General features: G+C 40.0%; 1 protein-coding gene across 2 annotated transcripts in view; it reads right to left on the bottom strand.

Moving 5' to 3' along the window:
* Positions 1-19091, bottom strand: part of LOC139766225 (putative protein-lysine deacylase ABHD14B) — a 65444-nt gene extending 46353 nt beyond the window's left edge. The window contains exons 1-2 of one of the 2 annotated variants that reach the window (XM_071694548.1): positions 18967-19091; positions 10599-10763 (exon numbers count right to left, since the gene is read on the bottom strand). In XM_071694548.1, coding sequence (XP_071550649.1) covers positions 10599-10763 — 165 coding nt within the window. In that variant the 5' untranslated portion in view covers positions 18967-19091. Of the gene's footprint in view, positions 1-10598; positions 10764-14796; positions 14954-18966 lie in introns of those variants that run through there. The other variant, XM_071694547.1, reaches the window with a different exon arrangement.
* Positions 19092-19913: the final 822 nt, after the last annotated feature.

Raw genomic sequence — 19913 nt, 5'->3', positions numbered from 1 at the left:
CCTCCCAATTGACTTGACCCTCAACCCTACTGTACCTAATAACCTTGCTCTTATTCACATTTACTCTTAACTTTCTTCTTCCACACACTTTACCAAACTCAGTCACCAGCTTCTGCAGTTTCTCACATGAATCAGCCACCAGCGCTGTATCATCAGCAAACAACAACTGACTCACTTCCCAAGCTCTCTCATCCCCAACAGACTTCATACTTGCCCCTCTTTCCAAAACTCTTGCATTTACCTCCCTAACAACCCCATCCATAAACAAATTAAACAACCATGGAGACATCACACACCCCTGCCGCAAACCTACATTCATTGAGAACCAATCACTTTCCTCTCTTCCTACACGTACACATGCCTTACATCCTCGATAAAAACTTTTCACTGCTTCTAACAACTTTCCTCCCACACCATATATTCTTAATACCTTCCACAGGGCATCTCTATCAACTCTATCATATGCCTTCTCCAGATCCATAAATGCTACATACAAATCCATTTGCTTTTCTAAGTATTTCTCACATACATTCTTCAAAGCAAACACCTGATCCACACATCCTCTACCACTTCTGAAACCACACTGCTCTTCCCCAATCTGATGCTCTGTACATGCCTTCACCCTCTCTATCAATACCCTCCCATATAATTTACCAGGAACACTCAACAAACTTATACCTCTGTAATTTGAGCACTCACTCTTATCCCCTTTGCCTTTGTACAATGGCACTATGCACGCATTCCGCCAATCCTCAGGCACCTCATCATGAGTCATACATACATTAAATAACCTTACCCACCAGTCAACAATACAGTCACCCCCTTTTTTAATAAATTCCACTGCAATACCATCCAAACCTGCTGCCTTGCCGGCTTTCATCTTCCACAAAGCTTTCACTACCTCTTCTCTGTTTACCAAATCATTTTCCCTAACCCTCTCACTTTGCACACCACCTCGACCAAAACACCCTATATCTGCCACTCTATCATCAAACACATTCAACAAACCTTCAAAATACTCACTCCATCTCCTTCTCACATCACCACTACTTGTTATCACCTCCCCATTTGCGCCCTTCACTGAAGTTCCCATTTGCTCCCTTGTCTTACGCACTTTATTTACCTCCTTCCAGAACATCTTTTTATTCTCCCTAAAATTTAATGATACTCTCTCACCCCAACTCTCATTTGCCCTTTTTTTCACCTCTTGCACCTTTCTCTTGACCTCCTGTCTCTTTCTTTTATACATCTCCCACTCAATTGCATTTTTTCCCTGCAAAAATCGTCCAAATGCCTCTCTCTTCTCTTTCACTAATACTCTTACTTCTTCATCCCACCACTCACTACCCTTTCTAATCAACCCACCTCCCACTCTTCTCATGCCACAAGCATCTTTTGCGCAATCCATCACTGATTCCCTAAATACATCCCATTCCTCCCCCACTCCCCTTACTTCCATTGTTCTCACCTTTTTCCATTCTGTACTCAGTCTCTCCTGGTACTTCCTCACACAGGTCTCCTTCCCAAGCTCACTTACTCTCACCACCCTCTTCACCCCAACATTCACTCTTCTTTTCTGAAAACCCATACAAATCTTCACCTTCACCTCCAAAAGATAATGATCAGACATCCCTCCAGTTGCACCTCTCAGCACATTAACATCCAAAAGTCTCTCTTTCGCACGCCTGTCAATTAACACGTAATCCAATAACGCTCTCTGGCCATCTCTCCTACTTACATAAGTATACTTATGTATATCTCGCTTTTTAAACCAGGTATTCCCAATCATCAGTCCTTTTTCAGCACATAAATCTACAAGCTCTTCACCATTTCCATTTACAACACTGAACACCCCATGTATACCAATTATTCCCTCAACTGCCACATTACTCACCTTTGCATTCAAATCACCCATCACTATAACCCGGTCTCGTGCATCAAAACCACTAACACACTCATTCAGCTGCTCCCAAAACACTTGCCTCTCATGATCTTTCTTCTCATGCCCAGGTGCATATGTACCAATAATCACCCACCTCTCTCCATCAACTTTCAGTTTTACCCATATTAATTGAGAATTCACTTTCTTACACTCTATCACATACTCCCACAACTCCTGTTTCAGGAGTATTGCTACTCCTTCCCTTGCTCTTGTCCTCTCACTAACCCCTGACTTTACTCCCCAGACATTCCCAAACCACTCTTCCCCTTTACCCTTGAGCTTCGTTTCACTCAGAGCCAAAACATCCAGGTTCCTTTCCTCAAACATACTACCTATCTCTCCTTTTTTCACATCTCGGTTACATCCACACACATTTAGGCACCCCACTCTGAGCCTTCGAGGAGGATGAGCACTCCCCGCGTGACTCCTTCTTCTGTTTCCCATTTTAGAAAGTTAATACAAGGAGGGGAGGATTTCTGGCCCCCCGCTCCCTCCCCTTTTAGTCGCCTTCAACAACACGCAGGGAATACGTGGGAAATATTCTTAATCCCCTATCCCCAGGGATAATATATACATATATATATATATATATATATATATATATATATATATATATATATATATATATATATATATGGTTGTTTAATTTGTTTATGGATGGGGTTGTTAGGGAGGTGAATGCAAGAGTTTTGGAAAGAGGGGCAAGTATGAAGTCTGTTGGGGATGAGAGAGCTTGGGAAGTGAGTCAGTTGTTGTTCGCTGATGATACAGCGCTGGTGGCTGATTCATGTGAGAAACTGCAGAAGCTGGTGACTGACTTTGGTAAAGTGTGTGAAAGAAGAAAGTTAAGAGTAAATGTGAATAAGAGCAAGGTTATTAGGTACACTAGGGTTGAGGGTCAATTCAATTGGGAGGTGAGTTTGAATGGAGAAAAACTGGAGGAAGTGAAGTGTTTTAGATATCTGGGAGTGGATCTGGCAGCGGATGGAACCATGGAAGCGGAAGTGGATCATAGGGTGGGGGAGGGGGCGAAAATTTTGGGAGCCTTGAAGAATGTGTGGAAGTCGAGAACATTATCTCGGAAAGCAAAAATGGGTATGTTTGAAGGAATAGTGGTTCCAACAATGTTGTATGGTTGCGAGGCGTGGACTATGGATAGAGTTGTGCGCAGGAGGATGGATGTGCTAGAAATGAGATGTTTGAGGACAATGTGTGGTGTGAGGTGGTTTGATCGAGTAAGTAACGTAAGGGTAAGAGAGATGTGTGGAAATAAAAAGAGCGTGGTTGAGAGAGCAGAAGAGGGTGTTTTGAAATGGTTTGGTCACATGGAGAGAATGAGTGAGGAAAGATTGACCAAGAGGATATATGTGTCGGAGGTGGAGGGAACGAGGAGAAGAGGGAGACCAAATTGGAGGTGGAAAGATGGAGTGAAAAAGATTTTGTGTGATCGGGGCCTGAACATGCAGGAGGGTGAAAGGAGGGCAAAGAATAGAGTGAATTGGATCGATGTGGTATACCGGGGTTGACGTGCTGTCAGTGGATTGAATCAAGGCATGTGTATGGGGTGGGTTGGGCCATTTCTTTCGTCTGTTTCCTTGCGCTACCTCGCAAACGCGGGAGACAGCGACAAAGCAAAAAAAAAAAAAAAATATATATATATATATATATATATATATATATATATATATATATATATATATATATATTATCCCTGGGATAGGGGATTAAGAATACTTCCCACGTATTCCCTGCGTGTCGTAGAAGGCGACTAAAAGGGGAGGGAGCGGGGGCTGGAAATCCTCCCCTCTCGGTTTTTTTTTCAATTTTCCAAAAGAAGGAACAGAGAATTGGGCCAGGTGAGGGTATTCCCTCAAAGGCCCAGTCCTCTGTTCTTAACGCTACCTCGCTAATGCGGGAAATGGCGAATAGTTTGAAAAAAAAAAAAATATATATATATATATATATATATATATATATATATATATAGTTAGTTAAGTTGGTGACTGAATTTGGTAAAGTGTGTGAAAGAAGAAAGCGGACACGAATCAGCCACCAGCATTGTATCATCAGCGAACAACAACTGACTCACCTCCCAAGCTCTCTCATCCACAACTGACTGCATACTTGCCCCTCTTTCCAATACCCTTGCATTCACCTCCCTAACAACCCCATCCATAGACAAATTAAACAACCATGGAGACATCACGCAACCCTGCCACAAACCAACATTCACTGAGAACCACTCACTATCCTCTCTTTCTTCACATAAACATGACTTATAGCCTTGATAAAAATTTTTCACTGCTTCTAACAACTTACCTCCCACACCATATATTCTTAATACCTTTCACAGAGCATCTCTATCAACTCTATCATATGCCTTCTCCAGATCCATAAATGCTACATAAAAATCAATTTCCTTTCTAAGTATTTATCACATACATTCTTCAAAGCAAACTCCTGATCCACACATTCTCTACCACTTCTGAAACCACACAGCTCTTCCCCAATCTGATGCTCTGTACATGCCTTCACCCTCTCTATCAATACCCTCCCATATAATTTACCAGGAACACTCAACAAACTTATACCTCTGTAATTTGAGCACTCACTCTTATCCCCTTTGCCTTTGTACAATGGCACTATGCACGCATTCCGCCAATCCTCAGGCACCTCATCATGAGTCATACATACATTAAATAACCTTACCCACCAGTCAACAATACAGTCACCCCCTTTTTTAATAAATTCCACTGCAATACCATCCAAACCTGCTGCCTTGCCGGCTTTCATCTTCCACAAAGCTTTCACTACCTCTTCTCTGTTTACCAAATCATTTTCCCTAACCCTCTCACTTTGCACACCACCTCGACCAAAACACCCTATATCTGCCACTCTATCATCAAACACATTCAACAAACCTTCAAAATACTCACTCCATCTCCTTCTCACATCACCACTACTTGTTATCACCTCCCCATTTGCGCCCTTCACTGAAGTTCCCATTTGCTCCCTTGTCTTACGCACTTTATTTACCTCCTTCCAGAACATCTTTTTATTCTCCCTAAAATTTAATGATACTCTCTCACCCCAACTCTCATTTGCCCTTTTTTTCACCTCTTGCACCTTTCTCTTGACCTCCTGTCTCTTTCTTTTATACATCTCCCACTCAATTGCATTTTTTCCCTGCAAAAATCGTCCAAATGCCTCTCTCTTCTCTTTCACTAATACTCTTACTTCTTCATCCCACCACTCACTACCCTTTCTAATCAACCCACCTCCCACTCTTCTCATGCCACAAGCATCTTTTGCGCAATCCATCACTGATTCCCTAAATACATCCCATTCCTCCCCCACTCCCCTTACTTCCATTGTTCTCACCTTTTTCCATTCTGTACTCAGTCTCTCCTGGTACTTCCTCACACAGGTCTCCTTCCCAAGCTCACTTACTCTCACCACCCTCTTCACCCCAACATTCACTCTTCTTTTCTGAAAACCCATACAAATCTTCACCTTCACCTCCAAAAGATAATGATCAGACATCCCTCCAGTTGCACCTCTCAGCACATTAACATCCAAAAGTCTCTCTTTCGCACGCCTGTCAATTAACACGTAATCCAATAACGCTCTCTGGCCATCTCTCCTACTTACATAAGTATACTTATGTATATCTCGCTTTTTAAACCAGGTATTCCCAATCATCAGTCCTTTTTCAGCACATAAATCTACAAGCTCTTCACCATTTCCATTTACAACACTGAACACCCCATGTATACCAATTATTCCCTCAACTGCCACATTACTCACCTTTGCATTCAAATCACCCATCACTATAACCCGGTCTCGTGCATCAAAACCACTAACACACTCATTCAGCTGCTCCCAAAACACTTGCCTCTCATGATCTTTCTTCTCATGCCCAGGTGCATATGTACCAATAATCACCCACCTCTCTCCATCAACTTTCAGTTTTACCCATATTAATTGAGAATTCACTTTCTTACACTCTATCACATACTCCCACAACTCCTGTTTCAGGAGTATTGCTACTCCTTCCCTTGCTCTTGTCCTCTCACTAACCCCTGACTTTACTCCCCAGACATTCCCAAACCACTCTTCCCCTTTACCCTTGAGCTTCGTTTCACTCAGAGCCAAAACATCCAGGTTCCTTTCCTCAAACATACTACCTATCTCTCCTTTTTTCACATCTCGGTTACATCCACACACATTTAGGCACCCCACTCTGAGCCTTCGAGGAGGATGAGCACTCCCCGCGTGACTCCTTCTTCTGTTTCCCATTTTAGAAAGTTAATACAAGGAGGGGAGGATTTCTGGCCCCCCGCTCCCTCCCCTTTTAGTCGCCTTCAACAACACGCAGGGAATACGTGGGAAATATTCTTAATCCCCTATCCCCAGGGATAATATATACATATATATATATATATATATATATATATATATATATATATATATATATATATATATATATATGGTTGTTTAATTTGTTTATGGATGGGGTTGTTAGGGAGGTGAATGCAAGAGTTTTGGAAAGAGGGGCAAGTATGAAGTCTGTTGGGGATGAGAGAGCTTGGGAAGTGAGTCAGTTGTTGTTCGCTGATGATACAGCGCTGGTGGCTGATTCATGTGAGAAACTGCAGAAGCTGGTGACTGACTTTGGTAAAGTGTGTGAAAGAAGAAAGTTAAGAGTAAATGTGAATAAGAGCAAGGTTATTAGGTACACTAGGGTTGAGGGTCAATTCAATTGGGAGGTGAGTTTGAATGGAGAAAAACTGGAGGAAGTGAAGTGTTTTAGATATCTGGGAGTGGATCTGGCAGCGGATGGAACCATGGAAGCGGAAGTGGATCATAGGGTGGGGGAGGGGGCGAAAATTTTGGGAGCCTTGAAGAATGTGTGGAAGTCGAGAACATTATCTCGGAAAGCAAAAATGGGTATGTTTGAAGGAATAGTGGTTCCAACAATGTTGTATGGTTGCGAGGCGTGGACTATGGATAGAGTTGTGCGCAGGAGGATGGATGTGCTAGAAATGAGATGTTTGAGGACAATGTGTGGTGTGAGGTGGTTTGATCGAGTAAGTAACGTAAGGGTAAGAGAGATGTGTGGAAATAAAAAGAGCGTGGTTGAGAGAGCAGAAGAGGGTGTTTTGAAATGGTTTGGTCACATGGAGAGAATGAGTGAGGAAAGATTGACCAAGAGGATATATGTGTCGGAGGTGGAGGGAACGAGGAGAAGAGGGAGACCAAATTGGAGGTGGAAAGATGGAGTGAAAAAGATTTTGTGTGATCGGGGCCTGAACATGCAGGAGGGTGAAAGGAGGGCAAAGAATAGAGTGAATTGGATCGATGTGGTATACCGGGGTTGACGTGCTGTCAGTGGATTGAATCAAGGCATGTGTATGGGGGTGGGTTGGGCCATTTCTTTCGTCTGTTTCCTTGCGCTACCTCGCAAACGCGGGAGACAGCGACAAAGCAAAAAAAAAAAAAAATATATATATATATATATATATATATATATATATATATATATATATATATATATATATTATCCCTGGGATAGGGGATTAAGAATACTTCCCACGTATTCCCTGCGTGTCGTAGAAGGCGACTAAAAGGGGAGGGAGCGGGGGGCTGGAAATCCTCCCCTCTCGGTTTTTTTTTCAATTTTCCAAAAGAAGGAACAGAGAATTGGGCCAGGTGAGGGTATTCCCTCAAAGGCCCAGTCCTCTGTTCTTAACGCTACCTCGCTAATGCGGGAAATGGCGAATAGTTTGAAAAAAAAAAAAATATATATATATATATATATATATATATATATATATATATAGTTAGTTAAGTTGGTGACTGAATTTGGTAAAGTGTGTGAAAGAAGAAAGCGGACACGAATCAGCCACCAGCATTGTATCATCAGCGAACAACAACTGACTCACCTCCCAAGCTCTCTCATCCACAACTGACTGCATACTTGCCCCTCTTTCCAATACCCTTGCATTCACCTCCCTAACAACCCCATCCATAAACAAATTAAACAACCATGCAGACATCACGCACCCCTGCCACAAACCAACATTCACTGAGAACCAATCACTTTCCTCTCTTCCTACACGTACACATGACTTACAACCTCAATAAAAACTTTTCACTGCTTCTAACAACTTACCTCCCACACCATATATTCTTAATACCTTTCACAGAGCATCTCTATCAACTCTATCATATGCCTTCTCCAGATCCATAAATGCTACATACAAATCCATTTGCCTTTCTAAGTATTTATCACATACATTTTTCAAAGCAAACACCTGATCCACACATCCTCTACCACTTCTGAAACCACACTGCTCTTCCCCAACCTGATGCTCTGTACATGCCTTCACCCTCTCAATCAATACCCTCCCATATAATTTCCCAGGAATACTCAACAAACTTATACCTCTGTAATTTGAGCACTCACTTTTATCCCCTTTGCCTTTGTACAATGGCACTATGCAAGCATTCAGCCAGTCCTCAGGCACCTCACCATGAATCATACATACATTAAATAACCTTACCAACCAGTCAACAATACAGTCACCCCCTTTTTTAACAAATTCCACTGCAATACCATCCAAACCTGCTGCCTTGCCGGCTTTCATCTTCTGCAAAGCTTTTATTACCTCTTCTCTGTTTACCAAATCATTCTCCCTAACCCTCTCACTTTGCACACCACCTTGACCAAAACACCTTATATCTGCCACTCTATCATCAAACACACTCAACAAACCTTCAAAACACTCAATCCATCTCCTCACATCACCACTACTTGTTATCACCTCCCCATCAGCCCCCTTAACTGAAGTTCCCATTTGTTCCCTTGTCTTACACACTTTATTTACCTCCTTCCAAAACATCTTTTTATTATCCCTAAAATTTAATGATTCTCTCTCACCCCACCTCTCATTTGCCCTCTTTTTCACCTCTTGCACCTTTCTCTTGACCTCCTGTCTCTCTCTTTTATACATCTCCCATTCATTTGCATTTTTTTCCCTGCAAAAATCGTCCAAATGCCTCTCTCTTCTCTTTCACTAATAATTTTACTTCTTCATCCCACCACTCACTACCCTTTCTAATCTGCCCACCTCCCATGCTTCTCATGCCACAAGCATCTTTTGCGCAAGCCATCACTGCTTCCCTAAATACATCCCATTCCTCCCCCACTCCCCTTACGTCCTTTGTTCTCTCCTTTTTCCATTCTGTACTCAGTCTCTTCTGGTACTGCCTCACACAAGTCTCCTTCCCAAGCTCACTTACTCTCACCACTCTTTTCACCCCAACATTCTCTCTTCTTTTCTGAAAACCCATACAAATCTTCACCTTCACCTCCAAAAGACAATGATCAGACATCCCTCCAGTTGCACCTCTCAGCACATTAACATCCAAAAGTCTCTCTTTTGTATGCCTATCAATTAACGCCTAATCCAATAACGCTCTTTGGCCATCTCTCCTACTTACATACGTATACTTATGTATATCTCTCCTTTTAAACCAGGTATTCCCAATCACCAGTCCTTTTTCAGCACATAAATCTACAAGCCCTTCACCATTTCCCTTTACAACACTGAACACCCCATGTACACCAATTATTCCCTCAACTGCCACATTACTCACCTTTGCATTCAAATCACCCATCACTATAACCCGGTCTCCTGCATCAAAACTACAAACACACTCACTCAGCTGCTCCCAAAACACTTGCCTCTCATGATCTTTCTTCTCACGCCCAGGTGCATATGCACCAATAATCACCCATCTCTCTCCATCAACTTACAGTTTTACCCATATCAGTCTAAAGTTTACTTTCTTACACCCTGTCACATACTCCCACCACTCCTGTTCCAGGAGCAGTGCTACTCCTTCCCTTGCTCTTGTCCTCTCACTAACCCGACTTTACTCCCAAGACATTCCCAAACCACTCTTCTCCTTTACCCTTGAGCTTCATTTCACTCAGAGCCAAAACATCCAGGTTCCTTTCCTCAAACATACTACCTGTATCTCCTTTTTTCTCATCTTGGTTACATCCACACACATTTAGACACCCTAATCTGAGCCTTCGAGGAGGATGAGCACTCCCTGCGTGACTCCTTCTTCTGTTTCCCCGTTTTATGTATACATTCAAAGTTTATCTGGGCAATGTCTTTATTGAGGAAAACAGTCAACAGTAATATGGTTGCACAAATACAGCAATGTGAAATTTAAGATCCAGGTGGGGAATGAAAAAATAATAAATAAATAAATAGAATAGGAATAGGCAGGAAAAATATCTAAAAATTCATTATAGAAAGGTTGTTAACAGTTGTGTAGCAATAATCATGTTTGTGCAAAGACTCTCACAGGCTGGAGCTGAGAATCAGGAAATACACATCAGTGTGTAAAAGTACTGTTTTTACAATTACAACAACATTTCAGGAAAGCATGCATAACATGGCTTACGCCAAGTATATGAGAAAAAGATAATAACGTTGAGAGACTCTCTCAGTCTGGCATAATTATTTCTTGTTCTAAGATTAGACATCGTAAATAAATCTACTGTGCAGATAATAACTGAACTAAGCATTCAAAAAATTACAGTGGAAACTTGTTTAAGTTTTGAAAAACATCCAACCTTATTTGGTAATGAAGGCTGTTCAAAGACTGCTCCTAATTTCTGCTGACGTCCAGTTGTCGTCAAAGCAGAGAAGACAAGACAAATTGCAGCCACACCTGCCACCAGCGCCATCACACGAAATGGTGTCATTGGCATTTTTGTTAACATCAAACTAGGTGCCATCTGAAAAAAGACACTTGAAGGCTGTAATGAATCTTTTAATTCATAAGCTACTTTATTAGCATAATCGCAAGTTTTTGGTTAATCGATAACTACATTTCACAATTTTTTTCTACATAGAAAAATATCAAGAGCAAGAATTAATGTACAGAACATTACTTATGATCCTTAGAAGAGAGTATGCAGAGGGATATTAATTTTAAATACAGCAAATCCTATTATCCAAAATGCTTGGGGAAATCGGCCATTTCAGACAACAAAAATACCAGTTACCTAAGCTGTATCTACAATATATCAAACAGTTCAGAAATTGCACATGTCCCTTTATGTAAAGGTTACATCCTGCAAATACCTCACTAAAGAGGAACTGCATACAGGACTGGTGGATTCTCAAATTACCTTCACATTATGTAGCTACTTAAATTGAATAAACTGACTTAGCCATCCTTTGCATGCTTGAAATGGCTCTGGCTCAGCTACATTGTCTTCTTTAAATAAAAGCTCATAAAACTTCAGAGCTTTATACCTAAATTGAAGGTTAAAAAAAAAAAGGCTGCTTTTCTTCTTCATTTCATGCTCTATGTATAATGAGAACATTTTCTCCATCTTCACAATAAGAGGATGCCTAACCCTTGTGGTTAACTTGGCAGACAGTAGAGAAGCGGACCACAGCACTTAGAATCTTTTCTGCATTCTTTCCAATGTTGCACATTATAGATTCACCCAAGCTGTAAGCATGCCTCAGCACTTTGGCTTCTTTATCAGCACATTGTAAGATTTCTAAGGTCAGAGAGGTTCTCTTCTGAATTACTCCTAATCTGGTGTGGGAGATGTTATTGGACGTTTGGATGCCATATTAAAGAACACGTTAGTACGTACATCCAAAGTGCACAAGCAGCTCAGATCCACACACAATGATGGTAATTGCAAGACTGACCCACTGGCAGTAACATGGCATGCTCCATGCAAGACAAATGCTTACTCCACTTGCCAACTTTCAATAAAGTCTTGGTACACTTTCTACCACACTGACATTCCTTCACCAGAAAAGTACAGAGATAAATGTGAAGAAAATGATTCATAGGACTGAACAAAGTCTTAAAATTGTATTTGTATACAAGAATACTCCAAAAAACAAAAAATCAGAGCCTGGACCTTTCAGAGCAGGATTGTTATCATAACACTAACCCTGAAAGAATATGATAACAGCTAAAGAATATGATAACAGCTGATCAACTAATAAAATCAGTTTTCAGCACAAAAATGAAGAAAAAAATATGGATGATATACTATCTAACCACTTTAATAAGAATGCCCTTACAGATATCAAAACAGTACAAAGAGCCATAACTGAAGCAACTGATCAACCTAAAGAGAATTCAACACCGGATGAAATTCAAGCTACATTCCTAAAAAGACAAGGATGACAGCCTTAACACCCTCCGTGATGTTACTGTGGTGATAGTCCACTGAAATAGTTGTATGAAGCAAGGGTTTTACAGGAAAAAATATTCTTTCTTTTTCTTTTCTTTCTTTCATACTATTCGCCATTTCCCGCGTTAGCGAGGTAACGTTAAGAACAGAGGACTGGGCCTTTCAGGGAATATCGTCACCTGGCCCCCTTCTCAGTTCCCTCTTTTGGAAAAAAAAAAAAAAAATATATATATATATATATATATATATATATATATATATATATATTTTTTTTTTTAAACCATTCGCCATTTCCCGCATTAGCGAGGTAGCGTTAAGAACAGAGGACTGGGCCTTTTTCGGAATATCCTCACCTGGCCCCCTCTGTTCCTTCTTTTGGAAAATTAAAAAAAAACGAGAGGGGAGGATTTCCAGCCCCCCGCTCCCTCCCCTTTTAGTCGCCTTCTACGACACGCAGGGAATACGTGGGAAGTATTCTTAATCCCCTATCCCCAGGAAAAAAATATATACTCCCATACATTCACATACATACAGAAAGATATTTTTCTAAACAAAGAAAATGCAGCATGTGCAATAACATGATCAAGGAAGTAATGAGATTTTAGACCTTTACCCTGTTGTAAAACATTCTTGAGATACAAAGCATTGTGCCACAGTAAAGATCTGTTAAAATTATCGTAACTGGCATATACAATTAACTAGCTAACAACTCAAGAACAGGAGTTAAAAAGACAGAACATTATACATGGAGTTTCCATGATAATGGACTTAGAAACTTGTACCATCATATCTTGTCAGTACACCAAAACTTCACATATCACTGAATTTTGGGTGGGGAAAATCACAAAAAATAGTGATTTGTGATAGAAATGACAGCTAGAGTCATTCATAAAACATCAAACACAATTTCAACCAAACCAGCCTAACCTAATAAACCTATCCTAAATTTTGCTGGATGTCCGAATACCTAAAAAACAAGTAACATAAACCTCAACTTAATTATGGAGAAATACGCTTCTGTGAGAGAATATTACTAAAACATTGGTAAGTACTACACAGTCTGGTGTCAGCATGTCTCAGCCAGTGGCACTTAGCTCTTTTTATATTGTATTAGCAAAAACCTCACCTGCTAATGATGCTTCACATGCAAAAACCCTTGCTCCATGGCTCCACCACTTTTGATGATTTGCATAAAATTTCACTATAACATTTACTGCAAGGTCTATGATGGTATTCTACAGCATTTGTTATTTAGGGAGATCCTATCCTTATGATACCTAACTCGATAAAATAATGTAATGGTCATAAAATCAATATCTATTAATTAAACACATGTAATGTGTTTGAATGTATCTCAAAATGAAGTATCTGAAAAAGGGCGCATGCATTCCAGCTCATACAAACTGATGCAATTGATACCTCTGGATTCTTTGCACTCCGCAGAGTCCACAAAATGAAGGCTGCGCTTTGAATCTGAGAGAAGCTCTGAGGAAAAGATACTTTAAGTTTACAGTTTAGAGTAAGGTATCACCTGGTCACACTTTTATTCAACTCAGTCAACTAGAAAATTCTGAAGTACTTTGTAAATTTCCTTGCACATGCACACGGACATTCACAAATGAACTTCCTGTGTATGGCCAAACACAAATCATGACTAGGCTATTGTTCAGCTTCTATACAGCTTTGTTCAACTTATAAATCAATCCACAAACTGCTTGGAGTTGTCGTAATACATGAAAACATACCTGTGAGGTCTGCAAATGGGTAGCTTCCCATAACAATATTGCATTTCACTGAATACTGCCATGCATCTTACCATTTAAATATGACGCAATCAGACTTCTGCAGGATATATTGGGGCGAGTTCTTACCTCTATAAGGATACAGGGACTGAATCAGTGCTGAAGGGGATCTATCCCATGCACAGGGTAAGGGTGCACTATCTTTATCATTATATGAACTAACTATCTACCACTCGAATCAAATGACGCATAACATCATCAAGGGATGTTTTTTTAATAATGATGGAGTATACCCATTAACAGAACCCATTTGTTATCTGCAGCATCAAAAAAAGTAGGTTATCTTTATGATTCTACAGCCATTAGTATTTTACATTACCTCATTATCATCTCACCCTACATTTTCCCTTTACTTCATAACCATACCACTAGAGTTCTTCAGCATCAAAACCTAAGTTCTAAAAGAGAAAGTGGAAAATTCCATACGAGAAAAGATAAAAAACAGAGAAAATACCTGCTCTCCCTCAGACATATGACCAAATTTCACACTTTAAGATAAGGAAAATTTGTGCACTACATATATTTTTTTTTTCTGACAGAACCCTTTGGCCATGACATTCCCAGTGGTCCTAAGATTATGTAGGGTCAAACCTCCTCAGATTTCGAATCCTATGTTCTTTTTATATTCACTGAATTTCAATATACATATAAATTACTCTTATTTCCATCATGCAATCCATGAAAATCCCTGACATCCTTAGATAAATTAGGGAAATACAGTACCAGACTACACCTCACTCCGATCATTTTTACACCTGTCCATGAACACCTCAGTTAATATCTGTCGGTTCCCTACTCACCCCGAGAGTCCTCTGAGCCTGGATGAAGCAGAGGAATAAATGATTTATCGTGTACAGCGGCGGCCACCACACACACCACCACCTGGTTTATCGACGTGACACTTGTGCTTCAGCTGTTGTGGTGGAGGGGAGTTCAAGGGGGGGTTGTTGTGTCTGGGGCTGGTTTGGGGGGGGATTATTCGAGTCCCAGGGGGGTGGGAGAGAGCTAATTCTTTACTATGGCGTTGCATTAGATACTATATTCCTATGATGGAAAGGATCACAATTTTTGCGTGTGATCAAGATATTCCTATGAGTCCAAGGGGGAAATAAAACACGAAAAGTTCCCCGAGTCCACGGGGGAAATAAAACACGAAAAGTTCCCCAAAAGCATTTTCGTGTAATAATCACATATATTTGTTGATATGTATAAGCAATGAATTACACAATTGAATTATCTACATCGATATGTATGATAGGATGGGTATGATTCAGGAGCAATGGACGGGAATAGGAAATACACCACAAATGGATGTGTATGGTTAATTAATAGGTCATGTTGGGTTCATTCCATATTACAGGTTAAGGGTCATTTAACCAGCATCCCTACCATAGAAGAGAACATAGGAAACAAAAATAAATTATTGTCCCCCGTGATAACTAATAATGTATGCGCTTGAAATCTATGTACAAATTATCCTTTTTCTTTTGGTTTATATCATTAAGTGCTGTGAAGTAGTCAGTTTCCATCACTCAAAAATAAAAGTGAATTCAATGAAGAAGACCAGATTGGAAATCTGTATCATCCTCGGCGAAATATATTCATACTTAACATACTAGGCATATATTTTTCTTATTGAATACTACATTACTCAGCAAAGGTGTGGGGGAGTTAATCCATGTTATCAAAATGTATATCTTTATAAGTATTTTGCCAAAATGGATTAACCTCAAACTGACTCAGCTTTGTTGGAAATAAAGTACTAGCAAGAAGAAAAAAAATACGTGCATGTTACATTTTTTGTAATACATTAAAACATTAAATACATTAAAATACATTAATACAGTAATACAGTAATACATTAAAATACATTAAACTGAGGGGTTGGGATAAATGCCGGAAAAGCAGGAAAAGGTAATTTAACATCAAAGTATTATAAAATAGAACATAAAAAAAATGTCCTGTGATGTCATAATGGTAAAGTATTTTGCTTCCTTTTTATAATTAAATCCGTTCCAAGCAAACATATTTTCCCCAGAAATAATAAGTCACAGAATACCATGTTCCGATGGTATCAGAGCAACCGTAATGACACACTTTCCTAAAAAAAAATTAATATCTGAAAAATCAATAGAACAAAAAGTTTAAACACCTTTCTGGGGTCTACACAGCTCTACTGAAAATCCATTGAAAAAGAAAATGCCCTGAGAATCCATGTTCCTAAAGTCTTAACTCATCCAATATAGCATATATTGTTCAAATGAACGCAATCTACATTATTTCTGATTAATATGATCCATATATTCATAAGGAAAACACCTACAAAACCTGGCTTTGAACGTCCATTCCAGGCTCGGAGTATACATAGCATGGATTGAAAATTCATCCCATGCCATGTTGGTTTCCCGGCTCGAAATAGCATTGTTAGCAAATTAATAATAAAAAAAAGAAAGGACCGGAAACACCTGGTTTCGACCTCAGTTCAGCCAAAATGGCACACATTACTGATTTGGACATTATCTATGTAATTGTAAAGAAAAAGGAAAAACTTTTACGGGCAAATCAGCCTGGATCACGCGGTTCCATTGGGCTCAGCCCAGACAAAGTGGCACACACAACCCTCAAAGGGATATGATCGACGCAATAAGTCCCCCTGATAAATATATATATGTATAAATTATACAATTCTGCTCTGTTCTCTAAACAGAATTATTGACAAATCTATTAAAAAAAAAAAGGTCAGAAAACCCACTTCTGAAGGTCTTGGCACACAGCCAAAATGACATTATCTACATCAATGTGATCAAGGTAATTAATTATAAGGAAAAGTCCCTCAAAAACTTACCTTTAAAAAAACTCCTTTCAGATGTTCCCGGTCTTTCTTTTATTGAAAGAGAAATTTGGGCAAGAACGGCTTAAGAAAATCAAAGTGAAAACAAAATACATCGCCATCAAGAGCATGTCCATAATGTTGGTAAGTTTTCCTACATTCTCTTTTGTAAAGTTTTGTGTCAAATTACCGTTCTTTGCTAATCGGGCATTTAGATCAACCCCTAGTTTTGGTATCTAAGCCAAGTGAAAATTTAAGAAGTAACATAGATCATGAAATTACTTCTACTGCTGAAACTTTACATAAAACCCATCAAAGCTAGGTTGAGTTTGAGATGAATTTTTGTAACTATATATATATATATATATATATATATATATATATATATATATATATATATATATATATATATATGTGTGTGTGTGTGTGTGTGTGTGTGTGTGTGTGTGTGTGTGAACGTTATTAATTTTGGCAAAGGCAAGAATACTGTGTACACTAATACTCATTTCCAATTAGGTCCTCATTGAGTTTACTTTTTGTCTTTAAATAATGGCAAATGACCAGCTCACAGCACTTAACCATATCTACCAAGATAAATAAATGAAACTGCATATCGAAAACATGAACAGCAATGACGTGAAATGCAAACACATAAACTAGTAACCAAGTAACCAGGGTCAGCCATATGTCACAATACGCCTAACCTGTTAATAACTAGTAGATGGCTGTGAATTACACCTACCGTATCTCACATTCAAAGGAAAACAATTGAATTATGTTCTTATATGTTTAGATACCCACATTTAAGCACACTGCATGTATGTATAGCATGTAGATGAGTTGTGTGTGTGTGTGTGTGTGTGGTGTTGTTGGCCAAAACACAGCTGGAGCACAGGTGTCACATCAAATTCTTGGCCCTGGCTTGGTGGTGACTGTATATGTTAATGAACCTGTGTAGGTGATTGGGAGGCATGATATTTCTCCAGGTGTAGTCGTCACCTGATTTCCCCTGTAAAAACACTCGCTCCCTAGTGGTAGGCAAATCAAAGTATGGTGGGAAAGACTAAGATGTCTACTAATGTGCACCACATTATGTTTCTGCCATGTCAATACGCTCTAAAATTTAATGGGGTTCCTTATCTAAATGGGGTTTTCCCTCAACCTCCCCCCTTCCCCTCCCATTTATCTTTTCTGTCCTGTCCGCCTTTACTATTGTGCGTACTTATATGGATAGATTTTGTACCCCTTTTATGAGTTTTTTTTTCTAGTGCTCCAACAGTGTCAAGGTTATTTTCCCTGACTTGGTCTTTGAGCACTAGCTCCCTACCACTGACTACAGTACATCAGCATTTGTATAAATTATCTTTCAACCTTTTATATTCGCTGGGGCAACTTGGGCAACATTTCCCCTAATCATGGACATCTCATTAATGCTACACATGTTTGCATGTACATCGTAACCTAAACCCAGGTACTCAATTTATCGACCAATTCTAAAGGATGAAAAACGGGGCTACCAGCCAGCCACCTGCAGCACCAAGGATTCGAACCCATTACAGACCCGCCCCCAGTTTGGTCCGTACATGTGTTGATTTACTGAGTAACCACTCCACCATAGAGATCCATGAAGCATGAATAAATCATTAATTTTGGTTTCCCTGAACAAGAAGTGGGTGCTATTCTTCTCTCTCAATTCCTCTCGTTTTAGTTTTTGTTTGGTTTCTCTCTTTTTGGTTTTGTCAATTACAAACATCCCTTTGAGCTCCTTATGTTTATTGACCTGTCTAACCCTCTCACAACAGCATTCCAAATATCCATTGCACAATATGAGTGAGGAATAATCTCAAATATTCTTAGGAAAAACCTTCATAAGCTTGTTCTTACAATTAACTTGAACATATTTTTGCAATAAAACAATATACAGATTAACCTGCTTATGTCTGTGTGCGCCCATTAACTTTGCCGTTCTGCTGCGAATATGTTTTTAATGTTATCATATCACCCCAGTGACCCCTTTTCCAGAGGGTCCCTACAAACTAAATGCCCTTAGAACACCAACTAGCACCAGATATGAAGAAAAAGAATCCCTCAACATCTTACGTAAACAATTGTGGAAGTTCCACTTGAAACTCCATCTCACCTGCCAGGTTTTGCACCCTCGCAAAAGCAAATATAACGGAGATGCAAACCACACGACACTGTGCTCCCAGAACAATCACTGTCTGCCTCGCAACCACAACCACTCAACGCCACAGGGAAACAAAGATCCAAATAAAGGCCAACTTCAACATGCTCACCACCCAATTATATGCAGCAGCACAATACCTCTCCCGCTTAAGCCAAACAATAGTCCACCGCCAGCTCCAAGTATCGATAAAAAGCGTGACTTTGCCTCACAATTCAGTTACCTCTACCCGCAGGTTCCCCTCACCCTTAACAGTCACAAAACATAGACACTAAAAATAACCCAACAGGCACTAAACAAACGATCTCCCAGCTCAGTCTTGAACTCCAACCCATCAGACACCACATTGCCCAGACACCATGAGTCGTACCTTCCTGCTTACAACAAGAACCTTCGTGACAATGATACAACTGCCAAAAAGAAGGCACCGAATGCTTTTTACTCAATTGCTCTGAACTCTCTGTAAATGGCAGCGAATGGAACCATGGACGCAGAAGTGAGTCAAGGATGGGTGAGGGGGGGAAAAGGTTCCTTGAAGCATTGGAAAATGTGTGGAAGAGAGGTAGTCAGTCATTTTGGAGGGCGGAAGTTAGAAGGATGGGGAGTGGGCATGAGCTTATAAACGAGGATGTTTTGGGGAAGGTGGATGTGCTGGAAATTAAACATTTGAGGACAATACAGTATCTGGCGTGAGGTGGTTTGATCGAGCAAGTAATTAAAGGTTAAGAAGAGAGTGGCCCAGAGAGCTAGAGAAGGTGTGCTGAAATTGTTTGCACATATGGTGAGAATAAGTGACAAGAGGTTGACAAGGAGGATAAATGTGGCAAAAGTGGAAGGGACAAGAAGGAGTTGGCCAAGCTGGGGGCGAGAGGAGGTGGTCCCATGAGAAAGAAGGAGCAAGT

Source organism: Panulirus ornatus, chromosome 57 (assembly GCF_036320965.1).
Source record: "Panulirus ornatus isolate Po-2019 chromosome 57, ASM3632096v1, whole genome shotgun sequence".
Lineage (NCBI taxonomy): Eukaryota > Metazoa > Arthropoda > Malacostraca > Decapoda > Palinuridae > Panulirus > Panulirus ornatus.
The sequence above is the reverse complement of the archived record's forward strand: the minus strand, read 5'-3'. Positions and strand labels throughout refer to the sequence as shown.